The sequence below is a fragment of the Hibiscus syriacus genome, unplaced genomic scaffold (genome assembly GCF_006381635.1).
Source record: "Hibiscus syriacus cultivar Baekdansim isolate YM2019G1 unplaced genomic scaffold, ASM638163v2 tig00110840_pilon, whole genome shotgun sequence".
NCBI classification, from domain to species: domain Eukaryota; kingdom Viridiplantae; phylum Streptophyta; class Magnoliopsida; order Malvales; family Malvaceae; genus Hibiscus; species Hibiscus syriacus.
In genome coordinates, this window is record NW_024062887.1 from 1,415,446 (window position 1) to 1,442,750 (window position 27,305).

At 34.7% G+C, this 27,305-nt stretch overlaps 2 protein-coding genes across 3 annotated transcripts; one reads left to right on the top strand and one right to left on the bottom strand.

Annotated features, from left to right (window-relative positions):
• The first annotated feature begins 2,219 nt into the window (after nt 1-2,219).
• LOC120143260 (berberine bridge enzyme-like 8) lies at nt 2,220-3,821 on the top strand. Its single transcript, XM_039157628.1, has one exon. It carries the CDS (start codon nt 2,220-2,222, stop codon nt 3,819-3,821), a length of 1,602 nt encoding a protein of 533 aa, XP_039013559.1.
• Nucleotides 3,822-11,492: 7,671 nt separating this feature from the next.
• Nucleotides 11,493-13,658, bottom strand: LOC120143223 (protein ECERIFERUM 26-like). 2 transcript variants are annotated; one of them, XM_039157608.1, is made up of 3 exons: nt 13,187-13,658; nt 12,072-12,355; nt 11,493-12,023 (listed from the first exon to the last, which is right to left on the bottom strand). In XM_039157608.1, exons 1-3 carry the CDS (start codon nt 13,619-13,621, stop codon nt 11,567-11,569), a joined length of 1,176 nt encoding a protein of 391 aa, XP_039013539.1. In that variant the 5' UTR covers nt 13,622-13,658; the 3' UTR covers nt 11,493-11,566. The 2 variants fall into 2 exon arrangements, with proteins under 2 accessions (XP_039013539.1, XP_039013537.1); XM_039157606.1 differs by having other exon boundaries at nt 11,493-12,355.
• Between the last annotated feature and the right edge of the window lie 13,647 nt (nt 13,659-27,305).

Consider the following 27,305-nt stretch of genomic DNA (forward strand, 5'->3'; position numbering starts at 1 on the left):
TTTTCTCTTCTTTCTTTAATGTGCACAATTATTAAATGTGAATATTAATTTTAGAATCTTTTATTTTAGTCACTTATGTTTAATAATATATAAATATATATATGAATATATATATACACTTATATATTATACTTTATACTTATATATATTTATATATACCTATATACATACTTATATTATATACTTATAAGTATAATGTATACTTATATAAATATTATATATACACATATATATACTTACAAGTATAATGTGTATATTATAAGTAGAATATATACTTATACATTATAAGTATACTTATATTATATATATTAATATATATATATTATTTTTATTTTTTCCTCAACTTTTAAAATGATTGTGATTCAGTCCATTTTTATATTAATTTTAGTTTCATATTTTACAACTATTTGAATTTGGTCCCTACGTGTTGTGTAATTTATTTAAATATTAATTTATTCAATTTAGTCCTTAAAATTATATTTGTATATGCAATTGGCCCATGCTTTTTTAGTTTTTTTTTGTAATTTACTTCAATTTTTTCCTTAAAATTATATTTGTATACGAAATTGACCCATACTTATTTATATTTTGATTTAGTATCTCATACATGTGTGTTATTTGATTTATTTAAATTTTTGTTTGCAATTTATTTTTTTATTAATTTAGTCCTTAAAATTATATTTTCATTCAAATTGACTCACAATTATTTACATTTTTTTAATTTACTCCAAATCATATACAATTAAAAATTATAATTCATCGTTCATGAAGGACGAAAAATATTAACCCAAAATTACCCGAATTGAAGTCAATCCGTACTTGGTAGATCCGACCTTAAATCTATCCGAACCTGAATCAACCTAGAATTTAACTAATTCAGACTTGAACTAACATCGATTCGAACTGAAATTAACCCGATCCGAACCTGAACTAAATCAAATAGTAAAATCAACTTGAAATGATCCAATCCGAACCCAGACCCGACCCGATCTGTGTAAAACTATTAAATTAACCTGACACGACCTATACCTGATTTGACATGACCTGACAATATCCTTACCTAATTTTACATCCACAATTCCAATTACTCCCGTATTTGTTTTTAAACTGTCAAATTTTGCCAAATTAGAAAGTAGTCCCAAACTTTTCCATATTTACAAATTGGTCCTTGAATGATTCATTATTCCTTGTATTATTGTTTACCGTGTTTAAGTTTTTTCCTCTATGCATATGAATGAAAATTTGAATTAGACCGGGCACATTTTTAATGGGTTTGAATTAATTTTAAATGAAAATTTGATGCAAAAAAACCCAAAAAGAGAGAAAAATATACATGTAAATACATGTTGTCACGAGTACATGTCAAGTCAAACAGAACACGTGCACGTGTGTGTATATATATGACATACACATATATGAGTCTAATTTTTAATCACTTAATAAGTTTATTTAAAAGGTTATATTTAAATACATGAAAAAATAATTTTTAATCGATGTGAGGTTTGAATCCTACCTTGTTTGGATATTATATTTTTGAAGCATTTAAATAACTTTTTAAATATATAATCATTGAATGATTTAAAATAAAATTTAATATATTGTTATATTATTTGACTTGTGTTTGTGTTCATATTCCTGCTTGTGTTAACATGTATCACGGTACAAATTTTTTAATAAAAAATATAGTAATTTTCTTTTATTCTATTTTAATCATTAAATATATTGTTTCAATGCCACATAAAAAATGAGTCATATCAATATGAGTTTCTATAATATTATATTATGGTGTCTAAAGTTTTCAGATTTACAGAAACGAAATCCCATTTTTTTATTGTGTCCCTTTTCAAATGTGGGAAACACTGACGTAAAAGAAATGATTCCAATTTATAAGGCATAAATTTAGTGAGGGAAATCTGTTGTGAGTAGCATTTCGAAATCCCTAAAAGTATCCTTTTCCCACCCATCCATTGCCTCCTTGGTAGTTTTTCGATCCTCAACTAGAGGTTTTCACCACGGAATCAAGTTGGTTGCTTCTTCTTCAACGTTTGACACTTGATGAAAAATGATTATATAGTTTCAAAACTACATTTTTGTTTTTGTTTTTATATAATTATTTGTTGGTTTTTTTCAATACTAGCATTTGCTGATTTTCCAGTGGCAGAGGCCAATAAAGGGCTGTGCAAGGCTTTGAAAATCATCCATTTCCAAAGAAGTACAGCATGAAATCTCTTCGCGTTTCCATGTCTCCATTTGTTTTGATTCTTCCGCTCTTATCATTGTTAATGGCAACTTCAGCTGATGCTGACGACGACGCTTTTCTTGATTGCCTTTCTCTTCGTCCCAATTACTCATCTTCCCTTTCTCGACTTATCTTCACACCAAATAATTCTTCATTTTCATGGCTTTTGGAGTCTAGAGCTCGAAACTTGAGGTTCAGCACTGAAACGACCCCTAGACCTTTGGTCATCATAACACCCTTGCATGTTTCCCATATCCAAGCAACGATCTACTGTGCTGAAAAACACGGGCTCCAAATCCGAACCCGAAGCGGCGGCCATGATTTCGAAGGTCTTTCTTACGTATCCCATGCTCCGTTTGTGGTGGTCGATATGGTTCGTTTACGATCAGTCGACATCGACGTAAGAAACAAGGTTGCATGGGTTCAATCCGGAGCTGTTCTTGGAGAGCTTTATTACAACCTTGCTAATAAGTCCAACACTGTTGCCTTTCCGGCCGGTCTTTGCCCCACTGTTGGCATAGGAGGGCACTTGAGTGGCGGTGGTTACGGGTTACTGTCCCGTAAATATGGTCTCGCGATCGATAACGTTATCGATGCGCAGTTGGTGGATGTTAACGGGAGAGTTCTTGATAGAAAATCCATGGGAGAAGATTTGTTTTGGGCCATTAGAGGTGGCGGAGGAGGAAGCTTCGGGATCGTTGTTTCGTGGAAGCTACGATTAGTTTCGGTTCCGCCGACTGTGTCTGCTTTCACGGTGGATAGAAACTTGGAACAAAATGCCACCAATCTCATTCATCAATGGCAATCCGTTGCTCCTCGGCTTCCCAATGACTTTTACAACGATATCACGATAAGAAGAGTTAACGGGACGATTCGGTTTTCGTTTCGTGGCTATTTTCTCGGCGGCATCGATGAAGCAGTTCCGTTGATGCGAGAGAGGTTTCCGATGCTAGGGTTGACGAGGGAAAACTTCGTCGAAATGAGTTGGATCGAATCGATTCTTTACATGGGAAACCTTCCGAATGAGTCCTTGAGTACCTTACTCGATAGAACTTATCAGAGCCCTTTTTACAGCCCTTATTTCAAATCGAAATCCGATTATGTCAGAAAACCGATCCCAGAAATCGGACTTGGAGGACTATGGAGGCATCTTTTTGAAGAAGAAGGAACTTCAGGTAGAATAAGTTTCATCTCTTATGGAGGAAAAATGGGTGAAATCCCTGCAACCGCGAAGCCATTCCCACATCGAGCAGGAACCTTATTCCAAATCGTGTACGAGGCAGGGTGGGAAGAAGAAGAAGAAGAAAACGTGAGATCCAAAAGATACATACGATGGCTGAGGAGACTTTATAAATACATGGGTTCGTTTGTTTCGAAATCTCCAAGGCAAGCTTACGTTAATTACAGAGATCTCGACATCGGAACTAATAACCAAGGCAACCTCACGAGCTTGGCTCAAGCAAGCGTATGGGGTCGTAAGTATTTCATGAATAACTTTCACAGATTAGTGTGTGTGAAGACGATGATTGATCCCCGGAATTTCTTTAGGCATGAGCAAAGTATTCCTCCATTTCCTCATTGATGCAAGAAATGTGAAATCATTAGTTAAACCTATTTCTTTTAGAAATATTTGAGTGGAAATTATGTTGGAAAATAACAGCTTTGGTGCATCATTGGTTGTACGCCTATTTGAATAAATGTATCACTAATTGCAATTTTTTTAATATAAGAATGAGACCTAATTCGGTATATCATACTCCCACACGCGTATAGGGAGGATCATTGTGTAATGCATTAAGCAAACTATATGGAGGTGCCTCAAACACGGTGTCTCGTATGTTAAAAGGAATCGATTTTGGCCTTGTAGTCTCTTGGAAATAATATAAATCACAGCGTAATCATTGATAGGACAGTGTAACATAAATTTAGCGAATATAAAAATCATAATCATTTCGTGGTAAAATCACTGTTTTAGAAACAAATTCATCCCAATGTGTTTTTTTGGGTGTACGAATCCTCGGAGTGATCATGTTAACTTCGGGGACAATCCGTCTAATGTAGCGATTACACATATTAGGGCAAATTTATTTCTAAGACAGTAGTTTTATCACGATACAATTCTAATTTACATTCGCTCATTTTATTTTAAACTGTCATGTCAGTGCTTACTTATGATTTTGCAGTATATTTTTTCCAACATAGTCCACCACCATATTAGTTTTTCATCGGATCAAACGGAAATCAACGAGCCAAGTCTTGTTACATATGTAAGCGGTATATATTGCTAAAGTACAGAGACTCTCAAAAGAAAGTGGCGAGAGGAGCTTGACGACATCAACATTGTACATCTGAACTATAACACGATGGAAGGCATTTGAGCTAGTGAGTTTCAAACCCTCATAGACTCCATCTAAACTAAGGTCGCGAATAGGCCCGCAGCCAAGTCAAGGTTTGCCAAAAGAGATACAACCCCATCTGAGCTATGATAGATCCAACTGAAGTGGGGTGGCTACCATTGAATCTGCTCATCAGCTAGAACCCAGCACAATGGATTTTTTCTTGGACTAGAGACATGATGTTTCACTCAAGTAGAACTTATCCAAAGTAAGACATTTGAATCAACATGATCCTTTGAAATATTAACACGTTACGCCTCTTCCTATCCTGGCGTTTGATTGAAGATATTAAATTGTTGAAGCTCCGGCACGGTGGTCGGTGGCTGTCGGACAACAACAGTGAATGAGAAGAGAGCTACAAACAATGTTGATTTAGCGTCATGAAAAACAAGCAGAATGTGATTAGGAATATTATTGAATATGAAACTGAATTACAATTTACAAAGCTTAGCCTTTAGCCCATGGTACTCTTGGGTTTCTATACCCTAAGACTCAACTTCTACAACCATTCAATATAGTCCAACTCAATTAACAACTTGATAACAAACTGACTAATTAACTAATTATAACTAACTCAACTTATATGCGAACATTCACCCTGCTTCTTCAACCTTCTTGATCATCTTCAAATTACTTATTCTTGAGCAAGAAATACAAACATGGTTGAGCTGAACCAAACATAAGCACTTGAACAACAAGCTGAATGAATAACAGACTAGATAACAAGCTAAAATTGAACTTCTGAACAACTTTCTTCCTCTTCATATCAATTCATTCATCTATCTTTTTCAACCTTTTTTTTCTTCAATTATTTCCTTATTGTCTTTTTTCTTCAACACTTATTATTCAGACTTTTTTTTGTGGAAGCAAGACGGTGAAGCTACAAACTCCCCGGTGCAATCTGAAGCTTCTTTTGGGCAAGAAAACACCATATCTGGTTAAGGAGGGAAAAGTTGTTAAACATTTAAACCCTCCCCAGAGAATTTTCTATCATGGTAATTAGGGTGTTAAGCATCAAGTACCACTTTGTCTTGTGGAAGAAACAAACAGTCAACAAAGAAGTATCAATAGGAATTAACATCATTTCATAACAATCAACTTAAACGCATGCCACCAATTTCAACAACGATCAATATAAAACGAACAATAAGAATCAGAATAAAGAAACAACTTTAGTGTAAGTATATAACAAGGTGAACCAACATATCAATATCAAAGGAGAAGCAGATATTCAAACCCAACAAAAATTACAGTCAACACTTATGCATAACCTGATGAAAGAATGAACAATCCAACTAGCACACTTCAAATATTTCCTCAATAAACTTCTGCTACAAAATAGAACTGACAATTAATTGCTTGTTGATTCAACCACTAGAATGCAACCGTGCACCAACCAAACAATTTATTATTCAAGAGGTTACACCAAATCAATCACCAATAATCACAAGCAAATCACCTTTAAGAGAGCGTTAGCTCCAGCATATTCAGCAGGCGAAACATGTGAGGGAAAATACGACCACTTTGTAGGCCGTTGTGAATTAAGACTGTTAGAAGCATCGTTACTCGGAGTTGTAGATAAGAAAAATACGAAATCATGTAGTGATAACTGTGGCCAGTGTTGCGAAAGACGGCTATCGGATAGAGCAAAATCGCAACTGATAATTTGAGAAAATAAAAAATGAAGATAAAAGAGACACAAAATTTACGTGGAAAACCCCTAAAATTATTAGGGTAAAAACCACGGGCAACAGTAGAAGAATTTCACTATGAGAAAATAGGAATTACAACCTCTCTCGATCTACCAAGGAGAAAACAATGATAATTCTCTCTTGATAAAAATGAGAAAATAATTCTCAAGAAACTCTCTAAATTCTCTCTAGTATTGGAAGAAAGCTAGAATGCTTTGGGATGATTTTTGAAGCTAAATGAGCTAGGGTATTTATAGTTGAAACTTAAGGACTAATTTGTAAATACCCTAAATTACAATGACTAAATTTAAGGTTTTACCCATACCTAAAAATCAACAAAAACTGCACCACTTTTGGTGCCTAATAATCCAATGCACTTTCGGTGCATTTGTTTTTTCAACAATCTCCAACTTGAAGATTTGATTGGAACAATCATATCTTCACACCATTCTTTCTACCTTGTACCTTCATGTTGCTTACGTTTCTGACAGGCCACAAGAGGATCGACACCAGGTAAATTTATTAGCATTGATGCATTCGTCATGAAATCTGCTATATTGTCTATGGTATGGATCTTCTGCACATCTACCGTCCATTCTTCCACCTTTTCATGAATGAAATGGTATTGAACTCGTATGTGTTTTGTCCTTCAATGAAATGCTGGATTCCTTGCTAGATGCAAGGCGCTTTGACTGTCACAAAACAGAGAGACATACTCTTGATTTTGCCCAAGTTCCTCCAATAGCATCTTCAACCAAATTGCTTCTTTACTGGCTTGTGTAGCTGCTACATATTCTGCCTCTGTTGTGGATGTAGCCACAACTGACTGCAACTTAGAAACCCAGCTTACAGCTCCATCAGCAACTTTGAACACATATCCTGTTGTAGATTTGCTTTTATCCAAATCCCCTGCATAGTCAGAATCTACATACCCATTGATTAGTAAGTTTGATCCTCCGTAACATAATGCAACATTTGAGGTCCCTTTGATGTATCTCAGGATCCTCTTTATTGTATTCCAATGCTCTTTGCCTGGATTCGCCATGTACCGACTAACCACTCCCACTGCTTGTGCAATGTCTGGTCTTGTGCATATCATAGCGAACATTAAACTTCCCACTGCTGATGCATACGGTACTCGAGACATCTCCATCCTCTCTTCTTCACTGCTAGGACTCATACTGGAGGATAATTTGAAGTTAATAGGAATAGGGGTAGAAATTGGCTTACAATCTTGCATGTTGAATCGTGACAAGATTTTCTTCAAGTAATTCTTTTGTGAAAGCCAAATCTTCCTATTACTTCTGTCTCGGTGAATTTGCATCCCTAGAATCTTGTTTGTTGATCCTAAGTCCTTCATTTCAAATTCCCTAGCCAGTTGTGCCTTCAATTCTTCAATATGATCTTTGTTGGGTCCTGCAACCAACATGTCATCCACATACAACAGCAATATAACAAAATCGTTATCACCAGACCTCTTGAAATAAGCACAAGGGTTAGCATTAAGTCTGTTGTATCTAAGGCACATAATGAAGGAATAAAATCTCTTATACCAACACCTCGGCGCCTGCTTTAGACCGTACAGAGATTTGTTCAACCTGCAAACCAAGTTCTTCTTTTCGTCTTCTTCAAAACCTTCAGGCTTGAGCATATAAATCTCTTCTTCAAGATTTCCATGAAGAAAAGCTGTTTTAACATCTAGCTGTTCCAAATGTAAATTCAATGTAGCACACATTGCCAAGACTACTCGAACTGTTGTTAGTCGAACCACAGGAGAACAAATTTCATTGAAATCAATACCTTCTTTCTGAGCATATCCTTTGACCACCAGTCTTGCACGATACCTCTCCACTTGATCGTTACCATTTTGCTTGATTTTGAAAACCCATTTGTTACTAATTGGCTTCCTTCCTTGTGGTAGTGGCACAAGGTCTCATGTATTATTTTTATAAAGGGCTTCGATTTCTTCTTGCATCGCCATCATCCACAGTGAAGCATCTGAGCTGTTTATTGCCTCCTGATATGTTGATGGCTCACCGTCCTCTGTTAAAAGGCAGTATGTAATATTACCTTCTATAACATAATCTGAGTGCCAATTGGGACATATTCTCACACGATCTGATTGACGAGTTGTTGGAGCTTCAGAACTCTCTGGTTCTTGTTCATCATGTGCTGGTTCTGCTTCAGAAGAATCTCATTCTTCAAACCCTTTTTTCACATGTATCTGAGTAGTCTCTGACTTTTCAACACTATCATCGTCTTCTTTTCTTTGTAGTTTATCTTCTACAAAGATAACATCCCTGCTAATGATCACTTTGCGGGCAGTGGAATCCCACAAGCTATACCCCTTTACTCTATCAGCATACCCCAAGAATTTGCATTTCCTGGATTTTGGATCCAGCTTTGAAATTTCTTGGGCGTTGTACATCACGTACACAATACTTCCAAATACATGGAGGTTTGAATAATCAACTGGTTTACCAGTCCACATCTCCATTGGTGTCTTCAGCTCTATTGCAGTTGATGGAGCTCGATTTACCAAATAACAGGCGGTATTGACTGCTTTGCCCATAATGATTTTTCTAGGCCTGCGTCCTTCAACATTGCTCTTGTTCTTTCTAACAAGGTTCTGTTCATCCGCTCTGCCACTCCATTTTGTTGAGGAGTGTTCGCCACTGTGAACTGTCTTTTGATGCATTCTTTCTTGCAAAAGTCATCAAATTCTTCACTTGTGTATTCTCCTCCATTATCTGTTCTGAAACACTTGATCTTATTTCCAGAATCAAGTTCCACCCATGCTTTGAAGTTTTTGAAAGTGGAAAACACATATGACTTCTTCTTAATAGGGTACACCCAACATCTCCTGGAGTAGTCATCAATAAATGAGACAAAGTATTTTGCTCCGCCTAGGGATGTAACTGGTGCTTGTCATACATCAGAGTGAACCAATTCTAGAACACTTTTGGCTCTAGAATTTGACGTGTTGAATTTCAACTGGTGCTGCTTACTTGTTACGCAATGCTCACACAAAGGAAGTGTTACCTTTGTTAAGCCTGGAAGTAGTTTTTGCTCCACAAGAACTTTCATTCCTTTTTTGACACGTGTCCAAGTTTCTGATGCCATAACATTGCAGAATCTGAACTACATGAGGAAACAGAGGCTTTTGCTTCTAGCAAAGTCTCTCCTTTCAGCATGTACAAGTTTGCTGCTATCTTTTCGCCTTTCAGCACTACAAGCGCTCCACGGAACACCTTCATGATTCCTTTCTGTGTTTCAACCTTACTTGCATTATTATCCAACAATCCGTAGGATAATAAATTTTTCTTCAGGCCTTTCACGTGCCGCACATCTCGAACAACTTTAATTGTTCCATCATACATCTTCAATTTGATGGTTCCCACACCAATGATCTCTAAGGCATGATCATTGCAACTATACACAAATCCTCCAGAGACAGGTTCATAATGATAGAACCATTCTCTTCTTGAGGTCATGTGATATGTTGCTCCCGAATCAATGAGCCATATATCTGCAAATCGTTTTCTACCTTCCACGGTGGTTGACGCTTCACATCATAGAGCATCTCCATCATCTGAAGTGTTTGCGGTATTGCCTTGTGGATTGGAGTTTTTATTTATACTCCAACAATCCTTCTTCAAGTGACCCTTCTTTCCACAATGGTAGCACTTTAAATTCTTTTTGCTTCTTGACTTCGATCTACCATGTTTGTGACTACTGCTTTGGCCACATTCTGTTGATCTCCCTCTCATCGTTGTCAAAGCTTCTGCTTGTTGCAGATTTACTTGTCTGTCTTCCTTGTTCTTGCGCTGATTTTCTTCTTGTAGAACATCAGCTGCAACGTCATCGAAGACTAGACTAGTGACATTATTGTTTGTCAAGTTGATGATGAGTTGATCATACGAATCCGGTAGACTTTGAAGTAGAAGTTCAACACGTTCTTGTTCTCCTATTTTACAGCTTAAGGATGTAAGCTGAGAAAATAAGGTGTTCAGTGTATTTAAGTGCTCCGTCACTAAAGTAGATTCTGGCATACGGAGAGTGTACAATTTCCTCTTAAGGAAAATTTTATTGTGCAACGATGTGGCCTCGTACAGTTTTGTGAGATGATCCCATATCTCCTTAGTGTTCTTCTTCTCTTCGATGCTTGACAATACTTCATCTGCTAATGCTAGATGAAAGTTTGTCATAGCATTCCCGTCCATCTCGTTCCATTTGTTATCATCTGCGAAATCCACCGGCCTTTCACTGATAGCCGCTAGACACCCGTCTTTCATCAGGATAACCTTCATCTTTAATTTCCACAATGAGAAATTTCTCCCATTGAACTTTTCAATATCAAATTTCGTTGTCATAGCTTCTATTTCGGATAGCTCCCACTATTTCACTATCGTGAATAGTTCTCTAGAATCTCAAAGAATGGGTAATATCATTGAGAGTTAGATGTTCATCTGTATTGGCTCAAAGGTCGCCTCCTAAGTTACCAAGGTAAAATTATAAATTCCATATCTCATCACTGCAACCCTACTTCTTCTAGTGACCTAGTCGACCTAAGAAATATAATCATTCAAAGATGATAAGATATAAATGTACGCTATTATCAAAAGATACTAATAATTTTACTCATAAATCTAATTCTTGTTCTAGAATTACTGAAGAGTTAGATGTTGAGGATAATCATCTTATAAACAATAGGATAATGGTAATGGGAAGACTGATTTTGGGAGAGACTTGGATCCAAATTGTGGTCCATTACTTAATTTGGTTGATGTCCTAATCGACGAAGGTCAAGTTCACACACCAATGCCAATATGGAAAGCATGTTTCTCTATTTGGCATCACAAGAGGCACATGATATATATTAAGAACTGTGACATATGTGGTCATCATACAGAAGATTTTAATCATGTCCTTTGATCTTAGTAACGTAATATAATCTACAAACATTATATCAATTTATAAACAACCAGTATATAAAATATAAATCAAGTTTCCATCTATCAAGCTCAAAATAGAAAAAAAAGTAAATAAATTCACAAATTTTCATATCGAATTCTGAATCAAACTTGACCCGACTTATAATAAGATATTATAAGATCACTTTATAACTGAATTTGAATAATAATACTTTTTATAATGTAATTTGAGTTTAGGCTAAAGTAAACCATTCCTTTTTAACTCAGTCTTGAGCTTCGGTACTTCACCCTCAGGCAAAGTTAGGGTTACCAAATAGCTTCGTCCGCCGCCATTATCACAGTGGATCCTTGCGGTGGCGGCCCTGGAAGAACCAAAACTGCTCCTTCATCACCCACACCTTGGATTGAATAATATGCAAATCTGGGTTTTTTTCCTTTCAACTCCATTTCATATAAACCTGCATTGACTAAGTTCACAAATGTTAAATTTGATCCATAAATGATATAATCCGTCAACCCGTTATCTTTCTCAACTGATGCTTCAATCATGTTCCTTTCATCGCGCCCTTGGTTTTGATCACCGGCGATCAACGACGCTAACTTGTTCAAATCCGATTCAACGACCGAGAAATCCGCCTTGATCGATCTTATGACTTGAGTGTTACCAAGAATGTTGTTGTCATGGTTTGGATCTTTCCTACAAACCGTCACAACTTGCGGCTCAAACCCTTCCCTAAATTTGGCTATGGATCGCCAAATCAAGGCACAAATCAAGTTGAAAGCCGATACCGGATTATGTTCATCCTCTAAGTTTGATAAATGTTGTGTGGTTAAGTTGAAGGAAAAGGTTTCCATTTTGCAGTTATTGGCAATGACCCAAAGGTCTCCGACATGGTTCACTTGTTTGGCGGAAAGTGGCTGGGGCTTTGGAACCGTGGTTTGGGACCTTGGTGCGACAGTTGGGGACCCATTGGCCTTGAGCGTAGCCATGCATCGACCCCAATTGTTGACGAAATCAGAGACTGAAAATGCATCTCCCAGGAGATGAGCCCAACTTATCCCTAGGGAAATTCCTCCACATTTGAACCAAGTGACCTGTTTAAAAAAATCATATACGCATGCTCAGACATATTCGAATGCATATGAATAAATATATTTATATGTAAATATAATTTTTAAAATCATAAATACTTACCTTTTTTTAAATTGGACTATGTTATTTGACATAAAGTCAAATAGAAGTTCACACTTCAACTTAAATTGCAAATGACTGACAATGTAATTTATGAGCGTGTTAGTGTATGATTTTTCTTTAAAGTTTGTGATGCTTATGTAGTAGTATCGTTTAAAGTTTTAAATTTTTTTAATAACGCGTAGACATCTTACAGATGTAGTTGTTCGAACCTAGAAATTTTGGGAGATAACATTTTCTTTTATCATTGTGACTATACGATGGTTTAGTGTATTATTGTGACTATTTGATGGTTTAGCGTATGAAGTTTATATCAAGTAAATAAATAAAATATGTTAAGTATATATTTTATTGATTGTTCCTAAATTAAAATTTTATCGGTGCTCACCTCATAAGAAATTATGTTATTAAAATATGGGTCTACCTTCAAAAATATTTTTAAATTTGTCACTATCAACTTATAAATGTTAATGTACAAACACCGACACCAACAAGACATAAAATTAATACACAAATATGTCAAAATCATTCTAACGTAAATTATTAATTGAAAAGGTAATAAATATATAATGAAGTTATGTATGAATACATAAAATTAACTCTAATATACGCCTTACCAGCGACCATCATGGTCATATGCATCATCACGTATACTATTTTTCAAGCCTCACAAAGAAGAATTTTTTTATCAAACCCTAAAATCAGATTTATGAAAAGAGAGAAGATTATAGTACCTGCAAGTAAACTAAAGGAGAAAACGATAACTCGGGGCCGATGACTCGATGATAAACAAGCAAATTCCACCTAGAACCGTCCTCCATCTCAATCCATTCATCCAACGTTTTATCGCAAACGCCTTCCACGACCCTTATGCCGCAATCGTTACACTTTATGTAGGGTCGACCCGACGGCTCGGATCTCTTGATCCGCCCACATGTCATGAAATAGTCGTTGCACCAGCAAAACATGGGTTCTTTCATGTTCATAATGGTCAGCCCTTCCGCTGCATGGCTGGAGAACAAGTACACGGCTTTGAGGTAATGGAGTTTCATGGCCAAGTCGAGGCCGGTCAGGTCATGAACCACGTCGGAACCGGTGACGTGGCCTGGCCCGACCGACAAGAGCTTGAGGTCGTAGACATGATCGTGGTGTTGTTGGGGGGAAACCATGTTTGTGTTTGAAAAGTGGAAGAGACTGTTTGGGGGTATGCTTGATGGTTATCCGAAGGGGGCGGGTGTTGGTTCTTAAATCGAGCGAACATTAAAAGTGAGTCTTTTCATTGATGCGTTGGCTGGAAAACAGTTGTTCACTTCGACGTTGCCTTAAATCTTCACCTTTGAAATGGATGGGAGGGAAAGTCCCTTAATGAATGTGGTATATATATATATATTAACATTTAAAGTTTTTAAATAATATTATTTTATAATCACTCAAAGTATCAAAAGAATTAGAAAAAAAAATTAAGATCAAGAAAAACATTGAGGTGATCGCTCTATTTATGCCCGCTAGGGTTAACTATAATTTTCGTGGGATCCAGTGGTAAACAAGTTTAATACCAAAGTATTATTTTGTTGATTTATGGTCCAAGAGCATAATGAAAATATTTGATAAAAATAGTCGTTTAATACTTTAATTCGGATAGTAAATATTGTATTAATAAATCTTTTGTCTTTTATCTAAAAAAGAAATTAAAATACAAAAAATCAATAAATTCAAGACTCGATAATAAAATTTATATTTATATAATAAAATGCAAAAAATAAAAAATTCTTGAAAACCTAACAATAAGCGCTACTTGTTCTTTTTTCCCCTTGTTTGGCAAGTGACACATTAGATTTAATGTAGCCTGTAGGTGGTTGATTATCGGTAGTATTTATTTATTTTATTTTAATTTTTTTCTTATGTTTGTCTTTGATTAGTCTTGATGACTTTTTTTGGCATATTTTTTTCTCTTTTTATTTTCGTTTGATTTTCTTTTTAATTTTCTTATGTTTAGATTCGACGTTATCGCTTCAACTTGTCAAGATGACATTTATTTTATCATGTTGATATTCTCTATTTTAGACCATTATATTGGATCTGGATATTTGGTTTATGTTCGGAGTTAGATTTCTCACAACTTTCAGATTTGATTTGTGATTATTGGTGATATTTCAATAGTTTAATCTTCCATTATGGTTCGTTTGTCGATGCAATCATATATGTTCATATTTTTTTGTTCGAGTTTTTAAATAAAATTTTGACCTTTTTTGTATGATACTAATTGGTTAGTTTTTTGTGATAATGATTATATAAATATGTCCTAATTATATCTTCATTATAATTTTAATTATTTTCTTTATTTAATAAAATTAGAAAATTTTATTTACATAAAAAACAATGAAATTTATAACAAGTTATCAACCATAATTCATGATGAACATTAACTTGAAGAATAAATTCATGATTCAGTAAATGCAGATGGAAAAAAATATAGTTTTGCTTGAGGGATGGAGTAACTTGTAAAATTTTGACAGGAGGCAAGAGAGAGCTGTGTCACTATCACTAGGGCCAAGCATGAATAAAGATGCAAAGAAATTAACTATTCATTTAATATTATAAATATTAGAGATGAGTTATAAATATTTTGAAAACCTAAAATATGATTTTATTATTATTTGAACTTAAAATTATGTAATTATTTACTAAGACTAAACTGATTTATATTATTTTTGAGGTTCAAAATAGAATTTCAGTCACTTTAATTTTTATAACTTAAAATTTGAAGGTACTAAAAATGAAATTATACCTTTGAAGAGTTCTGCATCCAAATATTTATAAAAAATACAATATAATAACTATTTATGCAAACATTAGACTAGTTTTCTCATTATACTTTTCATTAATATTCGGCCTTGCAATAGTAGGTTACCTACTTGATCACCCATGATTGAGTACTATATATTTAAAGAAAATTATGAGTTGATTAACAGTCAATTAATGAAGTGATATTTTTATATATACTTAATCGTACTACGTCATCACTTTAGATGTGATATAAGCCATAATATTATTATGAATAAGATACACATAATTTAGGTGATTATGTCACATTATTACTTCAGTGATTTGACACATTATATATTATCATTTTAATGATGTGACACATATCGTATCAATAATTAAATATATGTGAAAACATCATATCGTCAATATGTGTTAACCGTTAGTCAACTAACAATTATCTTCCAATATTAAAGGATAAAAAAAGAATATAGACCAAAATAATCATGTGCAACGTTGAGTGATAATTTTATCATTATATCTAAATAAAAATTATAATTAGTCATACACATCAATATAGTGGTCTCAATGATAAAAAAAGTTTTATTCTAAATAAAAATTATGTGTTCTAACAGTTATATCTTTTTTATTATGTGTTCAAACCGAATAATTATATCTATATAATGTATATACATTATTATTGACGAAAATAATTTTTAAATAAATATAACTTTATAATCAATTCAATTAAACCCCCACGAAAAATCAGAATTGTCTTTATCTATCGCTTTTCTTGCAGTTTATCCATGCCAGAACCTTAAAAAAATCCCTAAAACTATCCTTTTCCCACCCCATTGAATGCCTCCTTATCCGTTGGTGGTTGGTTGGCCCCGATAGCTATACTAGAGCTGTCCACCGAATCTATTACGTCCCAAACTTTTCTTTTCAAATTTTTATCACTATATTTCATTTAGTTTCAAAATTTTTTTTATCACTCTGTCCGAGTTTATTTTATTTTTCAAAAATATTTTAAAATATATACCGATAAATTTATATTTTATATTTATTTTTTAAATATATATTAAAATTTAGGTCTAGTAATTGACTAGATGATCAAAGATATCCATATTGTCCTATCTTACGTAAATTCAAATATCAGTAATTACATGAAAATGTAACACCTCTCTATCTAATAAGAAACGTATTAAAATTAAAATTTAAGTAAACTAAATCGAATTAAAAATTTAGTTCAAGATTGATTGAGTTGGACCAGTGAACCAGTAGGATACCTTGAGCCTTGGACAAATTGTAATAAATGATATGAATTTGAATAATATTCAAATTATGACACTCTATTTTTTAACCATAAAAGATTCAAAATAAATGTAAATATTAACTCTTAAATATTTCTTATTTAAATAAGTTTGAGTAGTAATGCTCAAAGTTAATGTAGGTGATAAATGAGTTTATTTTTGTGACTAATTTTTTTTATAAAAATTGGACTAAGAGGTAAGTTAAATATGTTGAAACTATATTAAATATTATTCTTGGCGACTGTAATTATTTTTTTCATTTTATTTAGATTTCTCATGTTGATTGCATTTTACTTATAAATTTTCAACAAATATAGTACTAAATCTATTGTTAAGAATTGTACTTGTGAGAACAAAGACATATAAAAAATAGAATACAATGGGATATCGATTGCACGTGAACAATTTTAATTGATCTAGTAGTACTTCTGAATTTTTATTTAAAAAATTAATAATAGTTGAGGGATCAAAACGAAATAAAATGATATTTGGGAATTAAATTTGTAGTTTTCCCAAAATTGATTTCAATTAATTTTAATTAATCTACAAGAATACCGATCAATTATACAATTTATCGATGCAAGTGTTGAATCGTAAGAGGATTGTTGTGCTAGTCTCAAGCATTATGTAGTGAATACTGAATAGAGGAGCTTTGTAATTGACACCCAGATCCGTTTTTTGAAATTTTGGTGGCCCTGAGTGAACAAAAAATTAGACTATTAATCAAAGATTTAAATTATAATTTGTATTTGTGTCTTCAGTCAAATTACGTTTATCGTTATTGTAAACATAATAGATGATATTACAGTCACTGTAAATATCATGGTTGTAGATTTCTACCTGATAATACAAAGTGAAACAACTTGGCTATGTAGTTTTCTCCATCTCAACTAGCATATACTCACTTCCCTTGGAGGAACACATTAAGTGGTTGTTCCCACCGGGCAGCCCCTAGCCATCCCGGCAGCCTTGTCCACCACTTTAAATTATAATTTGTATTTGTGTATTCAGTCAAATTGATTTTGGTGATCTCTTTCTCTAACTTACAACTTTTGCACTTTTTTCACCATCTTTTTCACTCTTACTACAATGATAAAAGTTACCCTTATTTATAGATTATAGTTACTATTGAATTATTGACACATATCAACATCTTAACTATTTAACATTACAAATATCTAGATTATTCTAATATATAATTCTAAAAATAATATTAAATATTCTTATCATTTCCATATTAGTTTGGAATATTCTTAATATATACTAAATATCACTTATAAATTTCCCTAGAATTTTGTATTTACTTTTAACAGGAATTATATATAAATTAGCATAAAAAAGATATAAATTTAGAATTTACAAACACATGCGCCTAAAGGAATTTAAGCATACAAAAATAGTCGAGATTGAACATACCTTGTGAGAGTCAAATTTTACATCAACAACCTTCATCAAGTTTTTACATGCTTTATAAATTGCCTGTCCAGCTCAGTTGGTAGAGCACAAGGCTCTTAACCTTGTGGTCGTGGGATCGAGTCCCACGTGGGCAATTCATAATTCTGACTGCCGGAGGTCTCTCACGAAAGCTGCACTCAACTTGGCGTTGGGGCAGTCTACTATCCTATCTCCCCTTACCCCATTACATGAGAATAAGGTCAATTAATTTTTTTTTACAAGAACAAATACCCCTAAAACACAAACTATTACACGACGACAAAATATCAAATGCACTTTGTCCGGTTGTAAACATCAGGGGAGTTCCACTTCCTTTACCACTCACAAAAAAAACTTGGAGTAACCTTACAACGAATATTAAGATTGATATTATCGCAAGTCAAATAAGAAAAAGAAAAGAATAAAAAGCAAGTGGCTAGAGAGAAATTTTTTCAGTGTTTTGTTGTTGATAATTTTTTAATAATCTTTAAAATTATATCACATATAATTGAATTAAAATAATTTAAAAATATATTTGAAGAGAAATAATAAATTATGCATAATTTTAAAAATATATTTCTTAAAAAATAATATTTTATATAATTAATGTAATTAATTATGCACATTTATGTCATCTTCCAACCACCTAATGAGGCGCTGCAACCAAACTGTCATGAAATAGAGAGTTTTTTTTTGGGTGAACAAAAGGGGACAATATAATTGAATTAAAATAATTTAAAAATATATTTGAAGAGAAATAATAAATTATGCATAATTTTAAAAAATATATTTCTTAAAAAAATATTTTATATAATTAATGTAATTAATTATACACATTTATGTCATCTTCCAACCACCTAATGAGGCGCTGCAACCAAACTGTCATGAAATAGAGATTTTTTTTTTGGGGTGAACAAAAGGGGACAAAAGGAAAAATTAAGCCACCCCTTTCCTTGAGGCGATACAATCCGATTGCAACAGAGGCAGAACCAGCATCGGTGGGTCAAGGAACTCCTGGACAGTAGTAACGCCGGGCGCAACCAGTATAGTCAGTTTATCCGCAACTTTATTCGCATCTCGATGAACATGGTGAATTTGCACACTCCAATTTCTATTCAAGAGGTCCGCAACTCTATCGTATAAAGTGAAGGAATAACCAATAAGCTTCTTCCGATTAAGCATCAGAGCCACGTCCGGATATCTACCTCCAAAATTAACCTTCTCACGCCTAGACTCCAAGCATGGAGTAATCCCTCAAAGTTCCGCTTCAACTATCGAACCTATACCAATAGAGCTTGAGAAACCAAAGGGCCAATCAGCCCTCCAAAATCGAACGACTCCTATTAAATAGAGAGTTATTGTTGTATAGTCTATAATAACAAATTTATAAATGTGTTGAGATTTATCATCTATATAAAGAATTATTGATAAATTGCATTTATATAAATATATAATATCTTAAATAATATTATAATAAATGGAGAATAAATATAAATATGATGTACATATTGTAAAATTTAACGTGAACGATTCAATTTAAACTATTTAATAATTATATTATCTATTTAATTTGAGAAATCAACTTTTATGTTTTGTTTACAATTTTTATTCACGATAGCTGTCTATATTATTATTTTAATTTAAAATATTTAAATTTACTTGTAAATGTTAGTGTAAAATTACTTTTAATAAATGCTTTTTAATGATAAAATAAGCCATGAGGCCAGCGCAGGGGAAAAAATCAAGGCCAGGTCCAAACAAATTAAATAGTTTGAAGGCAGGGAAGTATGGGTCAACCCGACCGAGGGTCCGAAAAGAAAAATAAGCTCCAGATCCAACATAATTTCAAATCCCAAATTCAAACCGCCTTTTTAACTAACGGCTACATTTATATCACTTCGGCTGTTTCATTTTGTTTTTCAAAAAACAAAAGAAGAGAGAGGAAAAAGAGAAAATAGCAGAAAATGAAGCATTTCATGTTACCGAGAAACACGATATTGATTTATCAGATGGAGAATGCTTCTTCCCCAAACCCTACCCCTCCAAAATCCAAACGAAAACACCCAAAATCATCTAAGGAGAACGCTCCACCGCCAGATCCAAACTCACAAATCTCCTTCGCCGCAACAACTAAGATCAAGTTCCCCTTGCCACCTCGTCCGCCGTCCTCCAACCCTCTCAAACGCAATCTTCTTGTTGAATGATAACTGATGTGTATAGTTAGTTAAGCTGTTGTTAGAGCAGTTGCTAGTTGGTTAAGCTTTGGTTAGTTGTTAAGCAGTTAAGCTTTGGTTAGTTGTTAAGCAGTTAAGGGCTGCTGTGAAGTCTGTAAACCTGTGTATATAAGGCACGCTATGGATCAATAAATGAATACATTGTATGTTAACACTTCACTGCTATATGTTGTATTCCAATATGGTACCAATCACCATAAATTCCCGGAGTCGTGTGTTCTGGAGTCGTGTGTTCTTGTTGCGTAGTTCAGAGAATACTGATTAACTATGGAAGCTGGTTCGTTGATAACTTGGTATGGTATTCCTGATCAAATAACGAATCTTTATGTGATTCTTATTTCCCTTCTGGTAAGTGTTGTGATGCAATGTTTACTAACAAGAAAATCAATGTGGTGCTCGATGAAACGATTTTCCTGTTGTGGAAACAACAAGTTTTACTTACCGTTCACAACCATAGGCTTGAACACCTCCTTACTGGTGCTATGCAGTCTCCACCAGAGATGATTGTTGATGAAGATGGCAGCTTGGTTCCCAATGAAGCTTACGATGACTTTGTAGCCCAAGACAGCGCATTAGCATCATGATTATTGTCTACTATTAGTCCACATCTCCTATCTCAGTTTGTGGGGGCTGAGACAGCTGCATCGATTTGGGTTACGGTGCTGCAATACTTTGCAACTAGGTCCTCTACCTCAGTGATGAGCTTGCATTGCAAGTTTCAGTCACTCAAGAAAGGAGAAGACAACATGCGAGTCTATCTTGCTAAAGTTAAAGAAATTTGTGATGCATTGGCTTCCTGTGAAAGTCCAATTCCTCTAGCAGGGCATATTGCCAGCATCTTGAAAGGACTCATGCATGAATACCAGCCGTTTATGGCTATCATAACGTCGAGTGGTGAAATGTTACCCTTAGACAAGGTCTGCACCATGTTAAGAGATGCAAAAAACGCAATTGCTGGATTTACAACTCAAGAAGAAATCGTGATGGCAGCGGCTCATATTGCTCGTGGGACTAGTGATTACTCTAAACGACCTTACACGAATTATAATAGATATCATGTTCCTGCTGCTCGATCAGGTGGCAGGTCGTGTGGTCGAGCAGGTCGAGGACGAGGCAGACCACGTGTTCAGTGCCAATTGTGTGGCAAAATTGGGCACTTAGTGGATCGATGTTGGCATCGTTATGATGAGTCATTTCAGATTGTTAGTAACAATCAGTCAAGGTATGATGAAGAATTTGCTCATGCTCATACTGCTACTTATGATAAATATACATGTATGTGCTCTTCAAAGGGGTCTCGATCACATGCTTCATCGAGTGCTGATGTGACTTTGGCTGAACAAAAACAGTGGGTCATTGATTCCGGAGCCACTCCCATGTTACACCGGACTCAGATGTTGTAACCCGCAAAACTGGTTGTAATGGACCAGGTAAGTTAGTTGTTGGTGATGGTGCTTTGTTACCTGTATGTTTGATTGGCAATACAACCATGAAGTTTGGTTCTATAATTTTATTAATTAATGATCTGCTCCATGTACCTGGCATAACAAAAAACCTGTTATCTGCCTCCAAATTTACTAGGGACAACAATGTGGTGCTTGAATTCTATGCACAAGGTTGCTGTGTTTGTGATGCAGCTAATGGAGAAGTGCCTCTTCAAGGGAAGATGTATGAAGTACTTTATGTGTTTCCTAGTGTTACTATGACACATGTTTGTAAAAATGCATGTGTAAATGTTCTAAGGCTGGTGATGTCTACAGTATTTGGTATAGGAGGTTAGGGCATGCAACACATGATACTGTCATCAGTGTATGCAAAGTTGTTGATGTACGAGTTAATAAAGGTGTAAATAAAATTTGTGAAGCATGCTGTATTGGCAAAAGCCATAAACTGCCCTTATGCTCTTCCAAGACTGTCTATATTGAACCATTTTCGCTTGTTTACACTAATATATGGGGACCAACCCATGTTTCTTCAAATGGCTATCGCTATTACTTGTCATTTTTAGATGCATATACGAGGCACACTTGGGTCTACTTCTTGAATGATCAATCTCAGGCAGTAAGCACATTTAAAGTTTTTCAACAAATGGTTGCAACACAGTTTGGGTTAGTTGTGAAGGCTATGCAAAGCGACTGGGGAGGAGAATATCGAAGCCTCTCAGCTGTGTTGTTAAAAGAAGGGGTTGAACATCGTGTTGCCTGCCCTCACACGTCAGAACAGAATGGCGTGGTTGAGAGGAAACATCAACACACTATTGAGCTTGCCTTGGTCTTGCTAGCACAGGCTGCTATGCCCTTGTGTTATAAGTACTATGTAGCTGTTACTGTAGTGTTCCTTATTAACAGACTTTCTACTAAAGCTTTGGATGGACTGTCACCTTATGAAAAACTGTTCAGCAAGAAACCAGATTATGGCTTCATAAAAGTTTTTGGATGTAAATGCTTTCCTCACTTGAGGTTGTTTCAACAGCATAAACTGGAATTTCGCTCTCAAACGTGTACATTCCTTGGTTACAGCCCTCAGCACAAAGGCTATATGTGCTTAGCTGCAAGTGGTCGAATATATGTCTCAAGACATGTTTTTGATGAGTTTACCTTTCCATTTACAGGGGTTGAAAGATCGAGTAGTCCAACTTCATCTGTTAAACAACAGTTTGCAGAACTTGAAGTAGTGGCTGACATCAGGCAATCTCGAAACAATGTGTTCAATGCAAGTCAAGAAACAACCTCTAATGATATGAACTTGGCTAACTTGTCTGAAGCAGTTCCTTAGTAAACTGATGGTGCAACAGAAACTGCTATAAATGAGAACTCCAATCGTGAAACGTCCCTTGAAACTCCTGCTCAATGGAGTATTAATGAAGGAAGTAGTGAAGAAGGTATACCTGTAGTTGAAGGTGATGAGGCTGATACAACTGAAATTACTGACTCGAGTCAACCGTTGGCAGTGATCGGTTCGGTTGACAATGCTATTCCCTTGAGAGATGTAAGTGATGTCAATCCCTTGAACATACATTCAATGCTAACAAGGAGTAAATGTGGGGTATTTAATCCTAAACTGTACATGGCTAAATATGATGACATGAAACCTCTTAATGTGCATGAAACAATCCAGTCACCTCATTGGAAAGCAATAATACATGCATAAATTGAAGCCTTGAGGAGGAACGACACGTGAACCCTAGTGAAATTACTTGAAGGTCGGTCTGTCGTGGGCTGCAAATGGCTGTTCAACTTAAAAAAGAACCCTGATGGTTCTATTAGTAGATATAAAGCAAGGTTAGTAGCTAAAGGGTATTCACAAATGCCAGGGCATGATTTTGGTGAAACGTTCAGCCCAGTTGTCATATTTACAAAACTGAATGTAGTTTTGTTGAAAACATTTTTGTGTTTCGATATAACAAATTAGTTTAAATGAATTTTAAGATTTTACAAATGATTTTTCTAAGTATATTCGATTCAATTAATCGAATATCAAATTATTACTCCAAGTCTTTTAAGATCAATTTTAAACCTTACTAAATGTGTAAAATTGTGTTTTATAATTAATATATTTTTGAAACAATTTTCACAAAGTATTTTGAACCAAAATCAAGCCTAAAATCAATTTTTCAGAGTGATGCACCGATGCACCAATCCATGCATCGATGCACCATGAATTAAATTGAACATCGAACGCATTTCATGCATCGATGCACATACCATGCACCGATGCACTGAGGATTTTATGAAAACATCGAATGCATTTGATGCATCGATGCACAAACCATGCATAGATGCACTCTGGCTATTTTGAAATATCGAATGCACTTGATGCATTGATGCACTCTTAGTGCGCCGATGCACTGAGAGTCCAACGATCAAAATATTTGAATTTTACACTGATGCACCGATGCACCTAGGGTATGCATCGATGCACTGATGCTCCCAACTGCTTTAATTAATTGTTTTCACACTTAAACGAATCTATTGACTCCACTAATCATCCCCAACGTTCAGAATCATTTGAAAGTGTATTTAAACAAGCTTATAAGCCATTGATCAACAACAAGAAACAAGCAACTAGAATCAAGAGAGAATCAAAGAGAAAGCATCAAACCTCAAGTTTGAGCATTTCAAGCCTATTTTTCATTCAATATTCATTTTGCTTTCAAGAACACTACTTGTACTCAATTGTATTCATTCTTGAGTGTTCTTTTCTTTGTTCTTGAATTGTGCAAACAATCTTTCCTTGTGAGGATTTCCTTGTAAGTTTGCAAATTTGTAATCTTCTCTTTGAGAAAGAGTGTTCTCAAGAATTGGGGTATATTCTTGAGGGAGTTGTAAGGTTATCTCTTTGGCCTCAAAAGAAAGAACAAATTAGTGAATTTGTTGGAAAATCCTTAGTGTGGATAGCTAAGGTAGTGGATGTAGACTTTGATTGAGAAAGTCGAACCACTCTAAATTGCTATGCAATTACTTTCAATTTTCTACAAAAGCTTCCACAAAAAATTAATTGCCAATTCACCCCCTCTCTTGGCCGATTCTGTCGATCGATTAACTCAACAATTGGTATCAGAGCCTAACTCATTCGAAGGTTTAATCGCCTCTTGAGTCAATTCAAGAAGAGTTATATCGATAATCAAAGTCATCAATGGCCTCCACTTCAAACGTCGACTCCAGTCTCGATTCGATACACGCCAACAAGCCTCATTTCTTCAATGGGGATAACTATACATATTGGAAGAATATGATAATGTATTTCATTCAAGCTAGTGACATGGGAGCATGAAATGTTATAGAAGATGGATATATCAAGCCTCTCACTCATCCAAGATTGTAGAGTGAAGGAGAGACAAGAATGTTCCAGCTCAACTCCAAAGCCATCCATATCATATTTTATGCTCTTGGACCAGATGAATATGGAAGAGTTTCATCTTGTACAACCGCCAAGGAAATATGGGATAAACTACAAGTCACTCATGAAGGCACCGACGAGGTAAAAGAATCTAAAATTAGTCTTCTAACATATAGCTATGAAAATTTCAGGATGAAACCAAATGAAGATATCAAAGCTATGACAGATAGATTCTCAATGATTTTCAATGGTCTCAAATCATATGGAGAGATCATACCAAACGAAAAACTTGTGAGGAAGTTAGTTTACTCTCTTCCAAAATCATGGCAATCCAAGAAGACTGCAATCATCGAGGCTAAGAACCTAAAGTCCTTAACTCTTGAAGAGCTAATCGGTTCCCTCCTCACTCATGAAATGATGCTTGAAGATGAGGTGGACCTCGATAAGATTGAAGAGACACCAAACGAGAAGGAGAAGAAGAAAAACATTGGAGTTGCTCTCAAATCCACAAAAGATGAGAGTGATTCTAATGAAGATGACGATGACGAGGAGATGGCATTGTTTTCCAAACGGTTCAGAAAAATGATGAGACCTTAACGAGGAAGAAAATCCAAACGAAATGAAGGCCTAAAAAATGAACCAAAAGAGAAAGAGCCAATCATTTACTATGAATGCAAAAAGCCGGGGCATGTCAAATATGATTGCCCACAATTAAAGAGGAAGGGTCAATCAAAGAATAAACACAAGGCTCATGTGGCTACATGGAGCGATGAAGAAGGTTCGATGAAGAGGAACAAGAAGTAGCAAACTTGTGTTTGATGGCATTCGAGGAAGATTCTAAGGTAACCTCTAACTCATCTGAATTAGATGATTTATCGTATGATGAGTTATTAGAGGAATATAATGGGTTGACTTCGGATTATGAGAAATTGTTTTTAAAATATAAAAATGATATTTCAAAATTAAAAAATGAAAATAAACTCATATCCAAGACCAACAATGATCTTGAAATTAAAATCAAAGATTTACAAATCAAACTAGAAGAGTTTGAAAAGAAAAATTCCGATTTGCAAAATTTACTTTCAAAGGTTAATGATGATCATCAAAAGAAAATTGATGATCTTAAAGCTTCTTTTGATAAAGTTGGAACAAAACGTTTTGAAAAAGGAGAAAATTAAAAAACCAACTTTGTTAGAAAAAAATTTAGAAACTACAATCATAGAGGTCCCCGAAGAACCTCTAATAGAAAAATCGTTAGAATATATGGGTTCCTAAAGAGCTCATTACTACTAAAGATAAGGATATCCTACACAAATGGATACCTAAGGGGACTAGGATTTTGGAAACTAATGAATATGGACCCAAAAAAATTTGGGTACCAAAAATTAGAAATTAATCTATGTTTGTAGGGAAAGGAGCTTTGCTACAAGGCACGAGAAACAAATTTAAACTCATGGTACCTTGATATTGGAAGCTCAAGACACATGACCAGAGACAAAAACTGGTTCATAGAACTTAACGCCAAAAATGAAGGAGAAGCGACTTTTGGTGATAATTCAAAAGGTCACATCAAATGTATATGTACTATAGGTAATACCTCTTCCATACAAATTAAAAATGTTTTATATGTGAATGGATTAAAGCATAATCTCTTAAGTATTAGTCAATTATGTGATAAAGGATTCAATGTCATGTTTGAAACCAATGGTTGTAAAGTTATTGACATTGCATCTAATCGAATTATGCTTGTTGGTCATAGAATAGGAAACATATAAATGGTGCATTTAGACTCTATTGATATGACTAATTTATGCCTAGTTGCTAAGGATGAGCATGATAGTTGGTTATGGCATAGGAGACTAGGACATGCTAGTATGAGTGTTTTGCAACGACTAATTCAAGGTGAATTAGTTCGAGGGTTGTCTAAACTAAAATTTGATAATGATAAAATCTGTGATGCTTGTGCTAAAGGAAAACAAAAGCGAGTTTCTTTTAAATCCATTAATGATGTATCAACTAGTAGAGTATTACAATTGATCCATATAGATCTTTTTGGGCCAACTAGGACGACTAGCTTGGGTGGAAAACAATATGCATTTGTCTTGGTAGATGACTATTCTAGATATACTTGGGTTCTATTTTTAAGTACTAAAGATGAAACATTAGAAAAATTCATCACGTTTTCAAAAGTAATCCAAAATGTAAAAGGTTACTCTATAACTAGTGTTAGGAGTGATCATGAAACTGAATTTGAAAACCTTGGATTTACT

Excerpts from the sequence above, each read along its gene's own strand:
- LOC120143223 (XM_039157606.1), bottom strand. The coding sequence starts at position 13,621 with ATGGTTTCCCCCCAACAACACCACGATCATGTCTACGACCTCAAGCTC. Across the intron at positions 12,356-13,186 it reads CTCCTTTAGTTTACTTGCAG|GTCACTTGGTTCAAATGTGG; the intron begins GTACTATAATCT and ends TTTTTTAAACAG.
- LOC120143260 (XM_039157628.1), top strand. The coding sequence starts at position 2,220 with ATGAAATCTCTTCGCGTTTCCATGTCTCCATTTGTTTTGATTCTTCCG.